At 41.6% G+C, this 19,258-nt stretch overlaps 1 protein-coding gene across 1 annotated transcript in view; it reads right to left on the minus strand.

Moving 5' to 3' along the window:
• SCN8A (sodium voltage-gated channel alpha subunit 8) overlaps window positions 1-19,258 on the minus strand; it is a 138,775-nt gene that overhangs the window by 13,303 nt on the left and 106,214 nt on the right. Inside the window, exons 21-25 of the mRNA XM_042782139.1 lie at window positions 16,668-16,952; window positions 14,138-14,191; window positions 13,464-13,601; window positions 11,367-11,471; window positions 8,182-8,452 (exon numbers count right to left, since the gene is read on the minus strand). Coding sequence (XP_042638073.1) covers window positions 8,182-8,452; window positions 11,367-11,471; window positions 13,464-13,601; window positions 14,138-14,191; window positions 16,668-16,952 — 853 coding nt within the window. The remainder of the gene's footprint in view (window positions 1-8,181; window positions 8,453-11,366; window positions 11,472-13,463; window positions 13,602-14,137; window positions 14,192-16,667; window positions 16,953-19,258) is intronic.

Consider the following 19,258-nt stretch of genomic DNA (forward strand, 5'->3'; position numbering starts at 1 on the left):
TTCATCTAGGAACAAGGAAAAGAAAAAATGCTGAAAACTAGGACCTGGTAGGGGAAGATTAAGAATAATAATAAAAAGGACAAAAGTATTAATAACATTAGTTCTTTCAAAACAGACAAATACAAGCAAACTAATCACCAGAAAAAAGAAAGTGAAAAAGAAAAAAATAAAAAAAAAAGAGAAAAAAAAAAAATCGGTGCAGGACAGGGTAGGGCACCCAGGCTCCGTCTGGACACATAGACTGTGATGGAGTTCCTGTGGGCCCAGAAGGTAGGTGGGAGTGGGGATGGCCACACCTCCTTTCACCAAGCGAGTGTGGGATATAAGGGTAACAAGAGGAATGTTGTACCTTTTCAGTCTTGCAGGTCCCGAGTGTCTTTGGGGTTGCTGGAAAGCAGAACGTGTTCTTAAGCCCCAGGAATCTGCGAGCGCGCTGTCTCTTTAAATATCCAAAATAGTCAAGCCGCTTTTTAAACCTTCAAAATGGTGGCACCCTCCGGACCGGCAAAAGTCCACAGTTCAGCCCACCTTTCTCTTCACCTTCTCCGTTTGTTCTCCAGCCACCGTGCATAGTCCTGCATGCAGTCCCTGGCTAGCAGGGTGAGTTTTAGGTTAATTCTTAGGTCCTACCACCACTCGGGAATCTCCAAGCTGTCTGTGCCATCAGGATTGCTCAGGCTCGCTGCCAGACCGCAGATCCGTATGTCTCCTTTTTTGGTATTTTCATGCAGATTCTTCTGCTAGTTGGGGTTTACTCCACTTCTATATCCTTTCCTTCAAGGCTCAGGGGGCCAGGATTATCTTCTGTGTCTGTGTTAACTGGTTTCCCTTTTCTTTGTTGAAGAGCGTCTGTGCAGTCTTTCTGCCTAGTCTGCCATCTTGCCGGAACACAATATACATTTAAATCCCTGGTTATTCAATTAATCATATTTAGTTTTCCCACAAGGTAAAAATTCAGGCCATGATCCCAGAATTTAGGGAGTACTATCTGACCTCCCAACCAGTCTGCTATCCAGAAGCATGGCCTCATTTCTATCAGGTGGGAGGCTACAAACACTCAGCATGTATGGGACGAGTGGCTGACATCCTGCATGCTCCCACACTGTTGTTGTCTTGTGCAGTCTAGTCAGTTCTGACTCATGACAAACCCCACATGATACAACGTAGAACTGTTCCATAGGGCACTCTTGGCTGCCATCTTTATGGAAGCATATCATCATGCTTTCCGTGGTGCTGCGGGGCAGGTTCAAACTGCCAACCTTCTGGTTACCAGTCAGCATTAGTCGTTTATGCCACCCAGGGACCTCCTATTTTCATAGCACACTCTCAGTATATAACTCCACACAGGACTGACCATGATACCGAAATTGCTGATTTACTCATTTGCCGCCCTTTCTAAAATCTGTGAAAGTTTCCTAGAGTAAGGATTATGTTTCATTCCTCATTTTCCTGGAACCTACCATAGTGCGTGACACATAGCAGATATCCCCTAATATCCGTTGGGTGAATTGAATGAAGTGATGCAGGAATTCAAATATGTTAAGGTACAGAGATAGAATAAGATGTGTGATTAGCTTTGCTGGGGGCACAGATGGGTGGGTCAAGAAAGGGTCAAAGATGGGCAAGGAAGACTTCAGAGAGAATATGATGACTGAGCAAGGTTTTTGAAGGACGAATGTGTAGTTGTCTCCATAAAGGGGAGTGTGAAAGGGGAGACAGCCATCTAACCACTATCCACAATGGCAAAAAGATGGAAACAACCTAGGTGTCCATCAACAGAAGAATGGATAACCAACCATATTGCCGGAACACAATATACATTTAAATCCCTGGTTATTCAATTAATCATATTTAGTTTTCCCACAAGGTGAAAATTCAGGCCATGATCCCAGAATTTAGGGAGTACTATCTGACCTCCCAACCAATCTGCTATCCCAGGGACCTCCTATTTTCATAGCACTCTCTATGAACTTGGAGGACATTTAAGGGATCCTCTAGGTGGTTCCATGACTAGTTTTACCCTAAAAACTAAAAACAAATAAACAAAAACCCAAACTCACTGCCATTGAGTTGATTCCAAGGCTGTATCTTTATAGAAACAGACCACCTCATCTTTCTTCCACAGAGCAGCTGATGAGTTCAAACAACTGATCTTTTGGTTAGCAGCCAAATGCCTTAACCACCACCACCAGAGCTCCTCAGTTTTACCCAACTTAATTACAAAAGATAATTTCTATACTTTTGTTCCTGATAAAATTAATGATATTTAATAAAAATCCTCATCATCAAAAGTAGTGACACCACTCTTCCTCTTTAATTTAGTGTCTGAGAATAATAATAATAATGATGACTCACTGTCATTGAGTTGATTCTGACTCACAGTGACCCCCACTGGGTTTTGGAGGCTGTAAATCTTTATAGAAGTAGATTGCCCGATCCTCCTCCCGCAGAGCAGCTGCTGGGTTTGAACCACTGGCCTTCTGGTCAGCAGCCAAAAGCCTTACTCACTATGCCACCAGAGCTCCTTCCATCTAAGCATTGTTGTTTGGTGCTGTCAAGATGGCTCTGACTCATAGCAACCCCATGTACCAAACGCTGCCCGGTCCTGCGCCATCCTCACAATCCTTGCTGTGCTTGAGCCCATTATTGCAGTCACTGTGTCTGTCAGTCCATCTTGAGGTCTTCTCCTTCTTTGCTAACCCTCTACTTTAAAAAGCATGATATCCTTCTCCAGGGAATGGTTCCTTCTGACAACATGAACAAAGCAGGTGAAACGAAGTCTGGCCATTCTTGTCTCCAAGGAGCATTCTGGCTGTACTTCTTCTAGGACAGATTTGCTCATTTTTCTGGCAGTGCATGGTATTTTCAGTATTCTTTGCAAACACCACAATTCAAAGGTATCAACTCTTCTCTGGTCTTCCTTGTTCATTGTCCAGCATTCACATGCATATGGGGCAACTGAAGATATTGTGACTTGAGTGAGGGGCATCTTAGTCTTCAAAGTGACATCTTTGCTTCTTAACACTTTAAAGAGGTCTTTTGGAGCAGATCTGCCGAGTGCAGTACAACATACGATTTTTTTTTTTTTTTTTTTAAATTTTTGCAGTGTTTCCTCCACTCCCCTCCCACCCCTGGTAACCAACAAAGAAAGTTTCCTTCCATATATAAACCTCTCCTTTACTATTTATAATAATGAACTAATACAACATTTGTCATTCTGTGATTGACTTATTTCATACAACATAATGTCCTCCAAGTTCATCCATGTTATGCAGTTTTGCAGATTCTACATTATTCTACAGTATTGCATAGTATTCCATTGTGTGTATGTACCACAGTTTGGTTATCCATTCTTCTGTTGATGGACACCTAGGTTGTTTCCATCTTTTTGCCATTGTGGATAGTGCTACAGTGAATAGGGGTGTGCATATATCTGTTCCTGTTCTGTCTCTCTCTTCTTTAGGATATATCAACATATGATTTCTTGACTGCTGCTTCCATGGGTGTCGACTATTGATCCAAGTAACATGAAATCCCTGAGAACTTCAATCTTTGATCTGTTTACCATGATGTTGCTTACTGGTCCAGTTGTGAGAATTTTTGTCTTCTTTATGTAAAGCTCTTAGGACAGTGATTGGCATGTACTGTGTTCCATGTAAATGTGAGGATATTACTTGAAAAAACTGTGTTGTGGTCTTAGTTCTCCAGTGCTGCTACAACAGAAATACCACCAGTGGATGGCTTCAACAAACAGAAATTTATTTCCTCCCAGTTGAGGAGGCTGGAGTCTGAATTCAGGCACTGGCTCTAGGGGAGGGTTTTCTCTCTGTTGGCTCTGGAGGAAGGTCCTTGTCTCTTCAGCTTCTGCTTCCTGGTTCCTTGCAGACGTCTACGTGTCTTGGTATCTATCTTACCCAGCTCTGTTCTCCTTGCTTGTTTAACCTTTTTAATGTCTCAAAAGAGGCTGATTCAAGATATACTCTACACTAATCCTGCCTCATTAATATACCAAAGACAACTCATTCCCAAATGGGATTATAATCACAGAATAGAGGTTAGGATTTACAACATGTATTTTTTGGGGACATAAGTCAACCTATAACATTCTACTTTCTGCCCCCCCCCCAATTCATGTCCTTAGCACATGCAAAACACACTCACCCTATCACATTACCCCCAAAGTCTTAAATCAACTCCAAGTCTAAAATTTCATCTTCTGAATAATCTAAATCAAATATGGGTAAGACTTTAGGCATATTTCATCCTGAGGTAAAATTCTTTATCTGTGAACCTATGAAATTGAGATTACAAGTTTCCAAAGTACAATGGTGGAAGAGGCACAAGGTAGACATTTCCATTAGCAATGGGAGACACTGGAGGGAAAGAAAGGGTAATGGGCACCAAGCAAGTCCAAAATGCAGCAGATCAATTTGTATTAGCTCTCAAGGCTTAAAAACAATCCTGTGTTCTCCGAGACCATCTGGGAAATGGCTCTGCCCTCCAGATTCTGGGTGTTGGCCACACCTTCTGGGCTCTAGGTGGAGGCCCCCAGCCCTGGGCTTCAGCTCCACCTTCCAGACCCACTGGAATGGCAACTCTGCTCCCTTGGCTTTGGGTGGCCCCATTCTCCGAGTCCATCTGAGTAATTACACCACCTGCTTGGCCCTGGCAGGTCATGTTCTTCTGCCTCTTGGGCATAGCAGCCATATTCCCTCAAGTCTGGGTGGTGGCTCCGTCCTCTTGGCACACCTTAATGGAAGCCCAATACTCCAGAATTGAGTTGGTGAAATCTGAGTCTTTCAGATCCAGGAGACTGTGGCCCCCCCTTTGAAACTGAGAAGGTCCTACTTCCTGCACTCCTTCCAACAGTTCTGCTAATCTCTTGGCTGCTTCAAGGATGGTTCTTTTTTTTCTTGGAAGACAAAAGTTGTACCTCCTTTGGCCTGTTTTCTGCCTATGGACATCCTAGACATGAACAGTGTTCCTTCTTTACATTCTTCCTCTGTCCCCTTCAGTCGAAGCCGATAAGCTTTCTGTTGTAGTAGTTGGTGAGATCCATCAGTCATAGGCTTAATCTCTTTTAAGAAAGATTATATAGCACATCCTTGGTAAGTATCCTAGGACACATGTCCTTAGTTTGTATAAAAGAATTTTCCAACTCTTTAAGTTCTGTTTTCATTTTGCACGCTTCATGTTTAAGTTCATTTTTTTCTTCTTGTATATTATTATAAACAGTAAGGAAAAACCACACAGCCCCTTTAAAATCTTTTTTAGAAACTGAATCAGCTAAATATCTAAGTTCATCACTGTGTTAGACTGGGTTCTCTAGAGAAACACAAAAACCAGCAAAGTGTATATATAAATTTATAGAGAGACAGAGAGAGAGAAATTTATCTTAGGAAAATGGCTCACAAGCGTATAGAAGCCGACAAGTCCAAGCTGACAAGTCCAAGTCTCTGGAGGAAATGGGCTGGCGGCAGCCTTAGCTTCCGTAAGCGCAGGGGGCCGAGAAATTCAAGGCTGGCAGGCAGTACACTGGTTGTTGACTCCAACAAAAGACGAATCCAAGATCTCCAGGCCGAGCGGTGGGCTGCTCACTCACGGAAGTCTGTAGTCCGCACACCAGGGTTCCAATCCCTCAAAGAATGTGTCTCTTCCCAGGATGTCCCTGGTTATCTTGGAAGCAGGCCACACCCCTAGGGAAACTCCCCTTGGGCAGACTGGCCACTCAGAACACAGTCATCTGATCCCATCATGGGAACAATCACACAGAACTGGGGTCCAGCCAAGTTGACACACAACTCCAACTATCACAATCACTTACAAGTTCTATCTCCCACCAAACATTTGAACATAACTCAGACAAGTTCTTTGCCACTGCATAAAAAGCATTGCCTTTCCCCCATTATCCAATCACATGTTCATCATTTTCTTTAAAGCCTTAATAGAAGCATATTTAATGCCCACATTTCTAGCAACATTCTGTTGTTGGCACCGTGTGTATTCTCTAAGATGACAGAGACTTCCTTTATAGTTTTCCTCACTTTCTTCTGAACCCTCACCAGAATTGACTTTGATGTCCATAATTTACCAACAGTCTCTTCAAGGCAATCTAAGCTTTTACTATTGTTGTTGTTGTTGTTATTGTTTGCCATCGAGTCAGCCCCGACTCATACCGACCCCTCCATTAGGCATCTTAAAACTCTTCCAGCCTCTATCCACTACTCAATTCCAAAACTACTTTCACATTTTAGGTACTATTTAGAGTAGCATTCCACTCCCAGCACCAAATTCTGTCTTAGTTACCTAGTTTTGCTGTAACAGAAATACCACAAATAGTTGTTTCAACAAACAGAAATTTATTTTCTCACAGTTTAGGAGGCTGGAAGTTTGAATTCAGAGCACCGGCTCTAGGAGAAGGTTTTTTCTCTCTGTTGGCTCTGGAGGAAGGTCTTTGTCTCTTTAGCTTCTGTTTCCTGGTTCCTTGGAGATCTTCATGTATCTTGGTATCTGTCTTACCCCATTTCTGCTCTGCTTGCTTGTTTGATCTCTTAATAATGTAATCTCTTAATAATGTAATCCCCATATTATGAATGAGTTCCATTCCTAAGTCTATCTTTAAGTTGAAACGGGTAGGTATCCAACGTCAGTTAAATGTTTGTCTTAATATATATTATACACTGTACCTTTCTGTGCATAGAAACCTTAAACAAACACTGCCAGATATACTAAAACAGCTTTAACATATTAATACAGTAATAATAATGTTATGTGCGTTGCAGAGTATTGTCCATTTGTTATGAACCATTGTATGTATCTCTAATTTTTAATATAATAGGCTACATGGGGGTTAGTTCATAACTATGGGTTATATATAAACTGTATACTCTACACTAATGCTGGCTAATTAACATAAAAGAGAACTCATTTCCAAGTAGGAGTTAAAATCACAGGCATAGAGGTTAGGATTTACTACACATACTTTGGCGGGGGCATAATTCAATTTACAAGATGGTCAAATAGTATGTTAAGCAGGATTACTTACTGTAGGACTTCTAGAGCCTTCAATAGGCTAATATGCTCCGTGACACTGCAAAGGGCAGTACTCTCTGTACAGTGTTTCTCAAAGTAATCTGATCATGGGATTCTTTCCTTAGTGAGAAAGTTGGGGGAATAGTGTTTCATGGATCAACGCACTTTAGAAATACATTGCTCTGGAGGACAGAAGGAGAGGGTAGCACAGGCCAAGGGGAGAGCCAGCTGCCTTCTGGTCCATAGTTACCACCTTGCTAAATGCAGGGTGGCCACTGGAGCTCTGGGGACAGTTCCCATGGATTTCAGGTAATTTTCCTCAGCTACATAAGTCAGTCAAGCCTACCTGGGACCAAGGCAGAGTTTCTCCATCTGAGATGCCTCTTAGGAAAGCAAGGACAAATTTTGGTAGGGCAATCAACAAGACATTTCTTTCTACCTACCTGCCTTCTCTAGGACATCACCCCTTTACATGCCTTGAAGTTGAAGCAAAATGCCACATAGTCACTATTAAAAACTTGTAAGTTTTAGATTAGACAGACCTCAATTTGAGTTTTGCCACATCCTAGTTGAGTGACCTTGTACATCTACACATTGAAGGTAATAAAATAGCCTACTTCCTGGGCTGTCACAGGACTAAATGATAATATAGGTGAAGAAGCTCTCAAACTACACCTGGCACACAGTAAAATAAGCAATGTCATCATCACCATCGTCATCATCACCATCACTACCACCACCATCACAACAATTTTCCTGGATTAGTCACCAATATCCAATTTAACGATCTCTTACCATTCCTTTTTCCACTTTATATTTACTTCTATTATAGCCGTATTTTTCAAAAATAAGTTTATCTTCCTCATTAGACTTTAAACTCCTTGAATTCAAGAATCAAATCTAATTTCCCCACCCTCAGCACAGAGCTTACAATTCATAATTACTATGAATTCTCAATAGGAACTCTAGAAACAAGCTGATCATGTAACTTATTAGGCAAGCCCAGCTGATGATTTCAGGTCCCACACGGACTTAAGCGGTGAGGGTAACCTGCCTGTACTTCAGACCTGTATAATTTGTTGCTCTCCCAGGAATGCTGTCCTTGAGATCAGTCAGGTCCCCTTCCCTCTGCCCCTCTGTCCTACTCACCCACAATGGAGAGGATGACTACCACGAAGTCGAAGATGTTCCAGCCAATAGTGAAGTAGTAGTGCCTCAAGGCAAACATTTTAAGCACACACTCACAGGTGAAGAAGATGACGAAGACAAAGTTAATCCAGTAGAGAATATTCTCCATCTGCTTGCTCTGAGTGTCTGTCTCCACCATCATCGTTACCATGTTAAGGCAGATGAGCATCATGATAACAATGTCAAAAGCTTGTTGAGTGACAAAATCAAAGATGATACCTTGGATTTTGTTCTGGGGAGGGAAAGAAGGAAAGATAAGACAGGATTCATGAAAGGCCTTCCAAGCAGACTTGTAGGAGCTTCCATCCTGTTACTCAAAGTACTCTTGTTTTCTTTATGTAAAAACATCCATCTCTGTCTTGCTGCTCTACCAGGGGCAAGAATGGAGACCAATGTCAGTATTACTTCACAAAATTTTCTAAAATGACCACTCTTCTTTTTTGCATCTATGACATCACACATGTCTGGATTCCTTTTTATCTCTTTAGCTGCTCTTGGTAATCTCATCTGCAAGCCATTTCTCCCCTCATCTGACCCCTTCTTTCTCTATGCCTTCTCCTTACGAGAGCTCATTTACTCTGCTTCCATGACATCTACGTACTTACACTTCTCAGTGTCTTCCTTCTCCAGTCCATACCTTTCCTATGAACTCCTGTGTTGAATACCCAATTGCTTACTTGACATCTCTCCTTGATGACTCATAAGCATTTCAAACTTAGTATTTTCAAAGCAGACCTAAGTCTTATCTCCCATCCCCTATCCAACTTGTTCCTCTCTCAGTCTTCCTCATCTCAATTATTCATCCAGTTCCTCAAGCCAGAAATCTGAGGGTCATTCTTATCTTTTTCCTTTCCCTCACCTCTCATTTAATCCATTGCAGGTCCTGTTCATTTTTCTTCCTGAAACATAATTTGAGTTAGTCCATTTCACTTATTTCTATTGCCTCTACTCTAGTCTAAGTCATCATCATCTTTTACTTGGACTTCTATACTATAATAATCTCCTAATTGGTCTACTTCCTCTCTTTCTCTCATCCAATGCAATCTCCATAAAGTAGTATGTGTAATTATTTAAAAACATAAATGGATCATACCATTCTCCTTCTTAACCATCCAATAGCTTCTTGTTGGGCTTGCAACAAAATCTCTATTTGTTAAGCTGGGTTAAAAATATCTTCCACCAACCCTACTCATCTCATGGCTCCTTCTCTAGTTCATCAACACCTGGCCACACAAAATTTCCCTTCCTTAAAAGCCTTTTCACTGTTCCAGGAATCTCTCCTCAACTCTTTGGTTTCTTCTCATCCACACAAATGGACATTCTTTAGTGAGGCTTTCTCTATTCTACAGAGTTAGATTTCCCTACACCAACTCCATTATTCTCTGTAGGGCCCTCAGGTACATATTTTCCCCACATCATTTCACATTGTTTAATACCTGTTTGCTTACTTATTTATTACCTATCTTCTCAACTATATTGTAAACTCCATAGCATTGCTGTTGTTAGGTGCCATTGAGCCGGCTCTGGCTCACAGCAACCCTATGTACAACAGAATGAAACACTGTCCAGTCCTGTGTCACGCTCACAATATTTGCTATGCTTGAGCCCACTGTGACAACCATTGTGTCAATCTGTGTCACTAAGGGTCTTCCCCTTTTTCTTTGACCCTCTCCTTTACCAAGCATGATATCTTTTTCCAGGGACTGGTCCCTTCTCACAACATAACTATATTCTGTTCATCAGTCTATGCCCAGTACCTAGCAGAAAATCTATAAATATTTATTGAATGAACAAATAAACAAATGGATGGTGGCAAAGGTTCCATATGGAATCCTTATGGAAGGTTACACTGGTCTTTCTATACTTTTTTTAATGCTGCCCTTCTCCCCTAATCAGTCTTTATTAATAATGCTTCTTATCACACTGAGCTTTTTGTATTTCAGTCTGGAAGAAAATACACTTAGGTTACTATATGCAAAGCACTGAATAGAAATTTGTAAATGTTATAATTGCCACACAATGGAAACTCTAACATCAAGGAAATATAAAGAACACTCTTTTTGTTTCAGATTTCCCCCGATACATATTATTTTTTAACACCTAGGCATTTAGGCTTACTGTCAGAATTACTTTAACTCTGTGGCTTTCAAACTGTTTCAAAATGCTAGAGGTTCCTTTCCCTGAGAAACTGGTGAGGTTGGTTGCAAACAGCAATGTGTGAGAGTTGGTAGGGAGAGTGCTCCAGGACTTCTACTCTTAATTCAGACAGTGCAGCTCTACTTTCATTTTCACAAATTGGATTGCAAAATAAGCTTTTAAGGATTCTGCTGAGGTTTTTTTTTTTTTTTTAAAGTTGCCTTAAATGAAAGTTGCAGAAGGAAATTGGGCCTGGCTTTTGACCCCACCCAGCAAATATATACATTTAGGAGTACAGCAGCTCCTTCTCTGAAAAAAGGGACCAACTACCAACAGAGGGTGAAGCACAATCTCAGTCTGCTTCAAAAGGAAATTTCAGAAGAGGAAATCTGCGTGTTAGCTTCCCCCTCTTCTTCTCCCACAAATAGCCAGAAGCATCCGGTTAGCTTCCATGCACATCCTACAAAGACATACTTTTTGGGTAGAGAAGCTGAGAAGACTATCTTACACAGGTAGAAAAGAGATCAGCTTGCATTTTTCATTTTGCCTCGATTAACTGCTGTCTCTTAAAACACCTCTCTACCAGGGCCAGAGCCAATGTGGGTAACACGCCCATTCTCTGCTGCTCCCCACAGAAGGATCATAGTAAAGGCCCAGGGTTAATGGAACAGTCATCCTTAATCCCTGTCTTCTGCCACCTTACTTAGCTCTTTTGGATGGGGTGGTTGGAAGAGGGTGGCGTAGTGCTTAAGGCATCTGACTGCTAACCAGAAGGCTGGTGGTTCAAACCCATCAGCTATTCCTTGGAAGGAAGATTGGGCAAGCTACTTCTGTAGTCATGCTGCCTCGGAAACCCAGGAGGGGTTGCTATGAGTCGGATCCGACTCGATGGCAATGAGTTTGGTTTCAGACAACCAATCACTTGCCCTTTGCTACCTTTTCAGTAATCCTAGCAGCATTTTTTTCCACCTGGGTTCTTGCTATGCCCTGAGCCTACACAATGCACTTACCAGGGGCCGGGGTATGGGTTTCTGTGGTTTCTTTGAGCCCAGCTTTTTCATAGCATTGTAGTACTTCTTCTGTTCTTCAGTCATGAAGATGTCCTGACCTCCAAAGTAAAGGAGGAAAAAGAGAAGGGGCAATTACAACTAGCTCTCATATATGATGGGTTTGGACCTAAGGATCAACACTGAGAACTAAGGGAGATCTATGTTTTTTTCTTTTCAGAGGTCAGTGTAACTAATAGTTGTCCCAGAGTGAGGCAGACCTGTGACAAGTATTCTAATTCAAGGAGATCTCTGTCTTTGTCTTCAGCTTGAGATTTCTGAGATCTGCTAGTCCTTATAGAAAGGAAATGGACTTCCCAATTACAGAACGCTTAGGGAAGGATAAGGAGTCCTGATGTGCAGTGATTAAGCACTCAGCCTCTAACCTGAAGGATGGCAGCTTGAACCTACCAGCTGCTCCACAGGAGAAAGATGTGGCAGTCTGCTTCTGTAAAGATTTACAGTCTTGGAAACCCTATGGGGGCAGTTCTACTCTGTCCTTCAGGGTTGCAATGAGTCCAAATCAACTCAAAAGGCAATGGTTTTTGGTTTAGGTCAGGGTAGGGTGGAAGGGCAAACCTGAACAATGACTGAGAAGACAGTCTTGTCACATAGTATCATAAATTTTTGGAGGGCCTGGTAAAATCCCAGAAACAACATTAAAAAAAAAAAAAAAAAAAAAAAAAAAAGCCCTGGCTAATGGTCCATTTCTTTCAGATGATATTAAAAATGAAGAAATTCTAGTACAGGAAAGCAATTTGGAGGATTTCTTAGTTTGTTGGGACAGACTTAAAAATGAATGACAAGAGTAATCTCTTCAATTTGCCTTGGAAAAGGTGTGAATCATCTAGGGCAAGCAGGGAATTGAGCTTTCCAGAATCATCACTTAAATCCCAATTTGCTAGTGATACCCAAGGATTAACACAGGTTAAGTTTAGATAATTTCTGCTGCTCGCTACAACTGTCAATGTTCTGCTTTTTTCTTTCCTTTTTACTTGTCACTAGAGATACTCTCTGGTAGCATAGTGGCTAAGGCACTTGACTGCTAACCAGAAAGCTGGCGGTTCAAATCCACCAGCCACTCCTCGGAAGGAAGATGGGGCAATCTACTTCCGTAGTGATACTGCCTCAGAAACCCATGGAGGGGTCGCTATGAGTTGGGTCCGACTCGACGGCACATAACAACAACAACAACAGAGATATTCTCTGACCCAACCTCCTTCTGATGGGAGGCAAAAACCAGTAACAGGCCTCAGGAACAAAAGATAGCTAGTAAATGTGATAAACTACATGCTGTAAAACACAATCTCCGATAGAAAGAGTTGGCTGGGGCTACTACACAATGGGGCTAATGCCACAGTGAAGCAATGTGATAGTTACGTTTGTGTCAGCTTGACTGGACCTGGTTCAGTGGCTGGGCAGCTGGATATAGTATTCCCCATGATGAGACTGGTAATCAACTCCATGGTGGGATCTACCAGGAGCAGCTGAGTAGCTGCCTTTGAGTATGTGGTCTGCTTCTTGTATACAAGGAGAAGCTTTGAGAATGGACTCTAGCTTATGGCACCTTGAACCCTGCATGTAGCCGTGTCGTTCAGCAGCCTGCCATGCTCTGCTGACCTTGGGACTTACAATGAACTGGAGTTAATGGCCTGCCATGTTATTTGGTGATATCGGGACTGTGCCTTTCTACTTGTCAACCTTGGGCTTCTCAGCCTCAGCAGCCAGTAGCTGTCTGAGTGAAGAAAAGCCTCTAGCTTCAGTGGGCCGGGAGCAAGAGTGAGAGCTGAAGCCCAAGGCTGAGGGGCTTCCACCCAGCCCCTAGAGCCTGGCACTTTGAACTTGGACTTCTAGCCTCCTGAACTATAAGAGGATAAACTCCTGTTTGTTAAGGTCATCCCATTTGTGGTATATTCTTGTCAGAGTGGCACTAGGTAACCAGAACAGGCGACAATATGGATTTTTGGGAAAAGAGAGAAGCATCCTTGTTGTAGACAGGGACAGAAGTGCCTTTCATCTGGGTTGACCTCTGAGCACTAGCAATGAGGGGAGGAGACCTATCTTTTTCTTTTGTTGATTGAAGTTATCAATGATGACACCAATGAACAGGTTCAGGGTGAAGAAGGAGCCGAAGATGATGAAGATGACAAAGTAGATGTACATGTAGATGTTGTCCTCGTACTTAGGCTGCTCATCAGGCTGTCAAAGGGAAGGAGAGAAAGGAAGACTGTCAGCCTCTAGCTTGGGGATCATGTGGGTGTTTCCAACATGCCAAGGTCACCAGTTATAACTCTGCTCACTCCCACTCTAGCTGCTGTACAAACTGGGTAGAGGAGTCCTCAATTCTCTCTGCCTGTCTTCTGCAAACCAGCAGTTCCTGCTCTAAGGCACTATCCCCGCCATGACTTATGTGGAAAATATGTAAATCATGAGGTAAGGGGAAGGGAAGAGCTGTCTGCTGAGAACCACACTTTTATTTCAAAGCAGGGCTAATGAGTAGATGGCTCCATTAGGGCCAGGTAAAAATCAACAGTCTAATCATCGAGAGCTGGTGTAAGAGAGTGATGACTTACTAAGAGCAGGAAAATGATCTAAAATTAATCAAGTAAGCAATAAAGTTCCAAACATAAGCTACAACTTTTCCATTCCTCCCTCTCTCTCTGTTGATGAAATTCACCATTCCACCTGCCTTCAGAACAACTCAGAGAATCGTTTCACTATGCACACATCCTTACCTTTCGGGAATCTACAGCAGCATACATGATATCCATCCAGCCTTTGAAGGTTGCCTGGCAAAGAGAGTCCATTATTAGACTGTGCCTATTAGTGACAGGTGGGATCTAGGCAGGTCCCCAAAGGCACACTTAGGTTCAGTGGAAATACAGGATAGGGATTTTGGGTGCAACCTCACTTGGACATCAAATTTCCTGTTTGTTAATACAGGTCCCAAGGGAGTTTTGTGTAAGTCCCTGAAAATAACCTCAAAGTTTGGCAAAGAAACATGTTGGCGACTAGGTAACTGGATCAATACTCTTACAAAAGACCTTTAAAATGGGCCTAATAAGGTTGCCTAAATTTAGGGAAACTCATATTTATGGCTCTGGTAGTGTAGTGCCTAAGACACTTGACTGGTAACCAGAAGGCTGGCGGTTCAAACCCACCAGCCACTCCTTGGAAGGAAGGTTGGGCAATCTACTTCCATAGTGATACTGCCTCGGAAACCCAAGGAGGGGTCGCTATGAGTCAGATCCGACTTGAGGGCACATAACAACACAACAACATACTTATGGCTAAGTGACAGGAATCTACTGAATGTGCATAGATCTTAGCCCTCCATTGAGGAGTCATTTAAAAATGTGTTACATAAGAAAAGGAGGTCTGAAAAATTCATAGTTGCATTAAAAAAAAAAATCAGAACTTTTCCCTACTAATATACACACGCTAAGCCTACGGCAGTGCCAACACCAACTTCATTTCTGACAGGCCCTTTGCTATTTTACTGCTTTAGTCTAGAATATATAACTTGATTTTGAAAACAAATATGGATAACCAATTTAATATTCTCCATGTTTACTTCAATTTTACTCACTCAACCAGATTCTAAGCTTTTTAAGGACATGGGCAATTTATCCATTGGCCCTAGCAATGCCAAGCACAGTGCCTTGCAAGTTGTGAGGACTCTGACTACAATGTTTGACTGGCTGGACGAATATGTATTGGTGTCCTGGAGCTGATCCAATTCCGATTCAATTTGGGGGTCCATTTACTTCAACTGGGTTGGAATAACAAAAGATCTTTGAGGCAAGCTAAACCACTTATAAACCTACTAACGTTGCCTTCTACTCCTAGCTAATAGCGAATGCTTGCCATGTGTAAAGTTAGGTTGAGAGATTCACCTGCAATACTACATTTGATCCTCCCAACAACTGCATGCTGGAGGCATATTATAAGTTAACTGAGTGCTGTTATGTGCTAGGCACTGGGTGGTGGAAATGGTCGATGCATCTGGCTGCTAGCTGAAAGGGTGGAGGCTTGAGTCTGCCGAGAGGTCCTTGGAAAGAAAAGCCTGGTAACCTACTTCTGAAAAACCAGTCATTAAAAACTCTACGGAGCACAGTTCTACCCTGACACACATGGTGTCGCCATGAGTTGAAACTGACTCGAAGGCAATTGATTCTTGTGATAAGCAAGGCATTATGCTAAGAATTTTAAATAGAATATCATGAATTCTCTCATATTTGTGTGTAAGGTAAGTATTACTACCCACATTTAACAGATGAAGAAACAAAGACTCAGAGAAGTTAAGCCAATTGTCCAAAGTTACACAGTTAGTTAATACTGGCTTGGCCTGGCTCAAGCCTGTATCTGGAATCTTTGATTCCAAAGCCTATAAGCTTGCATTGCATCATTCTGCCTTATGTGATATATGATGTAAAGAAAAACTAGGCATGATGGAATGAAATGAAGCAAGAATTAGTTACCTGCATAATTCAAACAAATCCTTTCTTACTGTGATGCATTAAGAAGTTCCTCTGAGGTTGAGCTGATATGAGTGGCAGGACCATAACACAGCTACATTCTTTTCTTAACTTTAGTGTAACTATTATGTATGACTGTTTTGCTCTTATCAAAATTGCCATCATTTTTTTTCCCCCTCTATGTACTCTCTTTATTTTTTTTCTTTCTCTTTAAGGAAACATTTTGACCTAGGGAGAGGAGGTGATTTCTGTGCAACCTTATAATGCTACAGCAATCTTTATTTGTTGCTGAGTGAAACTCCGATTCTGAACAAAAGAAAAGACTTCCAGCTCTTTTTAAAGAACTATTTATATGGGATCAAAATGACAACAGCAACTTGAAAGGTTAGCTAGAAACCTTAGGGGCAGTGAGGTTCTATTAATAGGGCAGGAACAACTCAGAAAAGGAGGGCGAGGATAGTTGGCTGCACAACTTGAAGAATGTAATCAGTGTCACTGACTTGTACGTGTAGAAACTGTTGAACTGGTATATGCTTTCCTGAGTTACTCTTGACAACGAAAAAAATACATTTAAAAAACCCAAACAAACAAAACTCCCTTTGAGTGAGATCTCATAGGAGTTGGCAAGTATTGATGAAAGATGTCCTGGAATGGGTTTGGGAAATGATACTGCTGTCTTGGGTCTACTAACAATAACCCTGATTCCAAAAGCATGGTTGAGAAGGAACTAAATTCAATTTTTGTTGGTTGTCTGAATTTCACAGGACTGAAAATAATTAATACTTACCACTTGAAGAAGGGCCAGATATCCTGCCCCAACGTTGTCAAAGTTGATCTTCACATTCTTCCATCTGATTTCCGTATTGTTCCCCTCCATGAGCTTTTCACATTCAGTTTTATTGTTGACATCCTCAATTTCAAATCGGATTTCAGAAGTCTCATTAAAGCAGTAGTGGTATTTTCCCGCAAACAGGTTAACTCCCATGATGCTGAAAATCAGCCAGAAGATGAGACACACCAGCAGTACATTCATGATGGAGGGGATGGCGCCCACCAAGGCATTCACCACCACCTGCATTGGAAGGGGGAGGTCGCTCAGTGTTGGGAGCCAAGTGTGGGCAAGCACATTCTTTTGATTTCCAGGAGGGGAATGACACTATGTGTGGCTTGCTCTGACTATGGAAACATGTCTCCTTTGGAGCTGGAATGACCAGAAAGATCCACAGTGGGGCCAAAATTTTTTAAGTCTATGAACTGTATTTTGGGGGTGATTTTAATCAATCACATATTTATTTCAGTAATACAAATTTCTATGCCCGAGTTGGCCTAGGTTTTCTCTCTAGGAAGCAACCTGGGACAGAAAAAATATTTCTTAGCCCAGTCTCCCTCCTCCCCGACTCATAAAATATGGTCTCATGGGAAAATCTGAGTAATTTCGAGCTAACTCGTCTTTCAACAGACATTCCCCCTCTGCAAAGCAAAGTATAATTGTTCAAAATCAGAGAACTACCCTTTGGGGTTAGCAGTGAATTAGTCGACAGTATATATAAAGTCTGTTTCATGACTATGCAAGGCCAGTTATCTTATTTCAGGCAGTAGCTGAGCATGCATATTTTGCAGGCTCAAGAGAAAATAAAAGCTATATTCCCTCTACCAAACAGTATAAAATAAAAATCTGAACAGATGTGCTTTTCACTCAGGTTCATTATTCTTCAGCCTTTTTTCCCCCCACTTGGCTTTTTAAGTTTCTAATTATAAGAGTTGCCCCCTGCTGGCAGACCAGCCACTACACATGGAGGGCTGGTTAATGCTGACGTCTCTGCTCAAGTCAGGGCTTGACTTGATTCTTTACAATATATTAGCAATACTAGTAAGTTTCTTAGAGAGTTTTGAGTGGCTAAGATCACTGCTCTTGGAACCCAAAAATTGGTATACTGTTAAAAAATCACTGACTACAGTTAGCTCAGAAATGAAAAAGCAAAGGAACAAACCTCTTTGGTGTTAAAGTTTCTGGGTTGTCTTAACTTTGCTTTTGCTTCACACTACAGGTGAGAGTAGCTAGACAACTCTCCCACTGCTGCAGCAGTTTTCACTAGAGGAGTTTAAAGTGCTTACAAAAATAACACTTCAGGTGGTGGGGCCGAAAACCAAGCTGGTAGGCGAGATCCTCATTTGTGCCCTGATTCTTTACTTGCTGCTGTCTTAAGCAGGACTGTTGAGGCCCAGGTTACCCTAGAATGGGAAGAATGCTTTCTCCTTTTCTAGTATTCTAGGAGGATGAATGGAATTAACATAAAGACACTGGATATAAATAAAGTTTACCTTCTCCTAATATTTCCTTAGAAGAAGGTGACAAGGATCATCACGTCCCTACATCAGTTTTTCAGTGCCGTAAGACACTGGCCACCAACTAGCACACACCACAGGGTCGTGCTATAGAAGGAACGCCCGGGGAAGTTATGGGCTCTATTTTGGGTCCTACTTAGGTTTAGGTTTTTATCCTCTGTTTTTGCCTTAGATTGCAATGTCACTTATCAGAACATGTTGCTGAGAAAAGCCATCTGATCTGTCATGCTCTATTTAAAAAAAAAGAAAATGATATTCTGCTAAGGACTCATTCTTCCTTTTAGATTAAAATACTGACTCTGTGTTTCTCCAATCCATGTATGAAAGCCTTTAGACTGAGAGGCAGTTATTTCTTAATTCTTAGACCAAGAAATCTCTTCCAGATCTAATAGCTGTCATTAATATAAAATGGTTATATTTCAACTGTTAATGCAAGGAAAGCCAGAATATCTGAAACTTGGAAAATCCTCACTGTTCTTCTGGATAATGATATTAATATTTATTTATTCATTAATTACCACATTTGCCAGATGATCAGATTTGAACTTTACCTCCTCAAAGAGTTGCTCACTCTTTGGTGGGAACACCAAAAAGCAATGAAATGTGCAAAAGAACAGGCAAAAGGAGGATGGTCCACAAACGGAATAATCATTCCCCAAACAATAAGAGAGCAGATAATGTAGAATCCAAGGCTCAAGTCTGTGTGACAGCATCTGGCACCAGAGCTAAGGTGGGTGGTCATGACCTTCTATTAGACCATCACAACTGCCCTGGAGAGTAGGCCCCGAAAAACTGAAACTCTCTACAAAGGTTGCTTTGTATCTAATTTAGAATCTACCTCCTCCAGGAAGTCTTCTGACTATAGAGAAGATGATTTTGGTTTCTATGCAAACCTAGTCTCACGTTTTGTCTATGTGTTACACTTAAGTATGGGGTAATATTTACAACAGGGAAGAATAATTAGCTAATTGACCAAATTATCTCTTTGAACTTTTATACTCATCAGTGGAATCAATACATAAAAGTATTCAC

Source organism: Orycteropus afer, unplaced genomic scaffold (assembly GCF_000298275.1).
Source record: "Orycteropus afer afer isolate SDZICR_OR568_19922 unplaced genomic scaffold, OryAfe1.0 scaffold00247, whole genome shotgun sequence".
In the NCBI taxonomy this organism is placed as follows: domain Eukaryota; kingdom Metazoa; phylum Chordata; class Mammalia; order Tubulidentata; family Orycteropodidae; genus Orycteropus; species Orycteropus afer.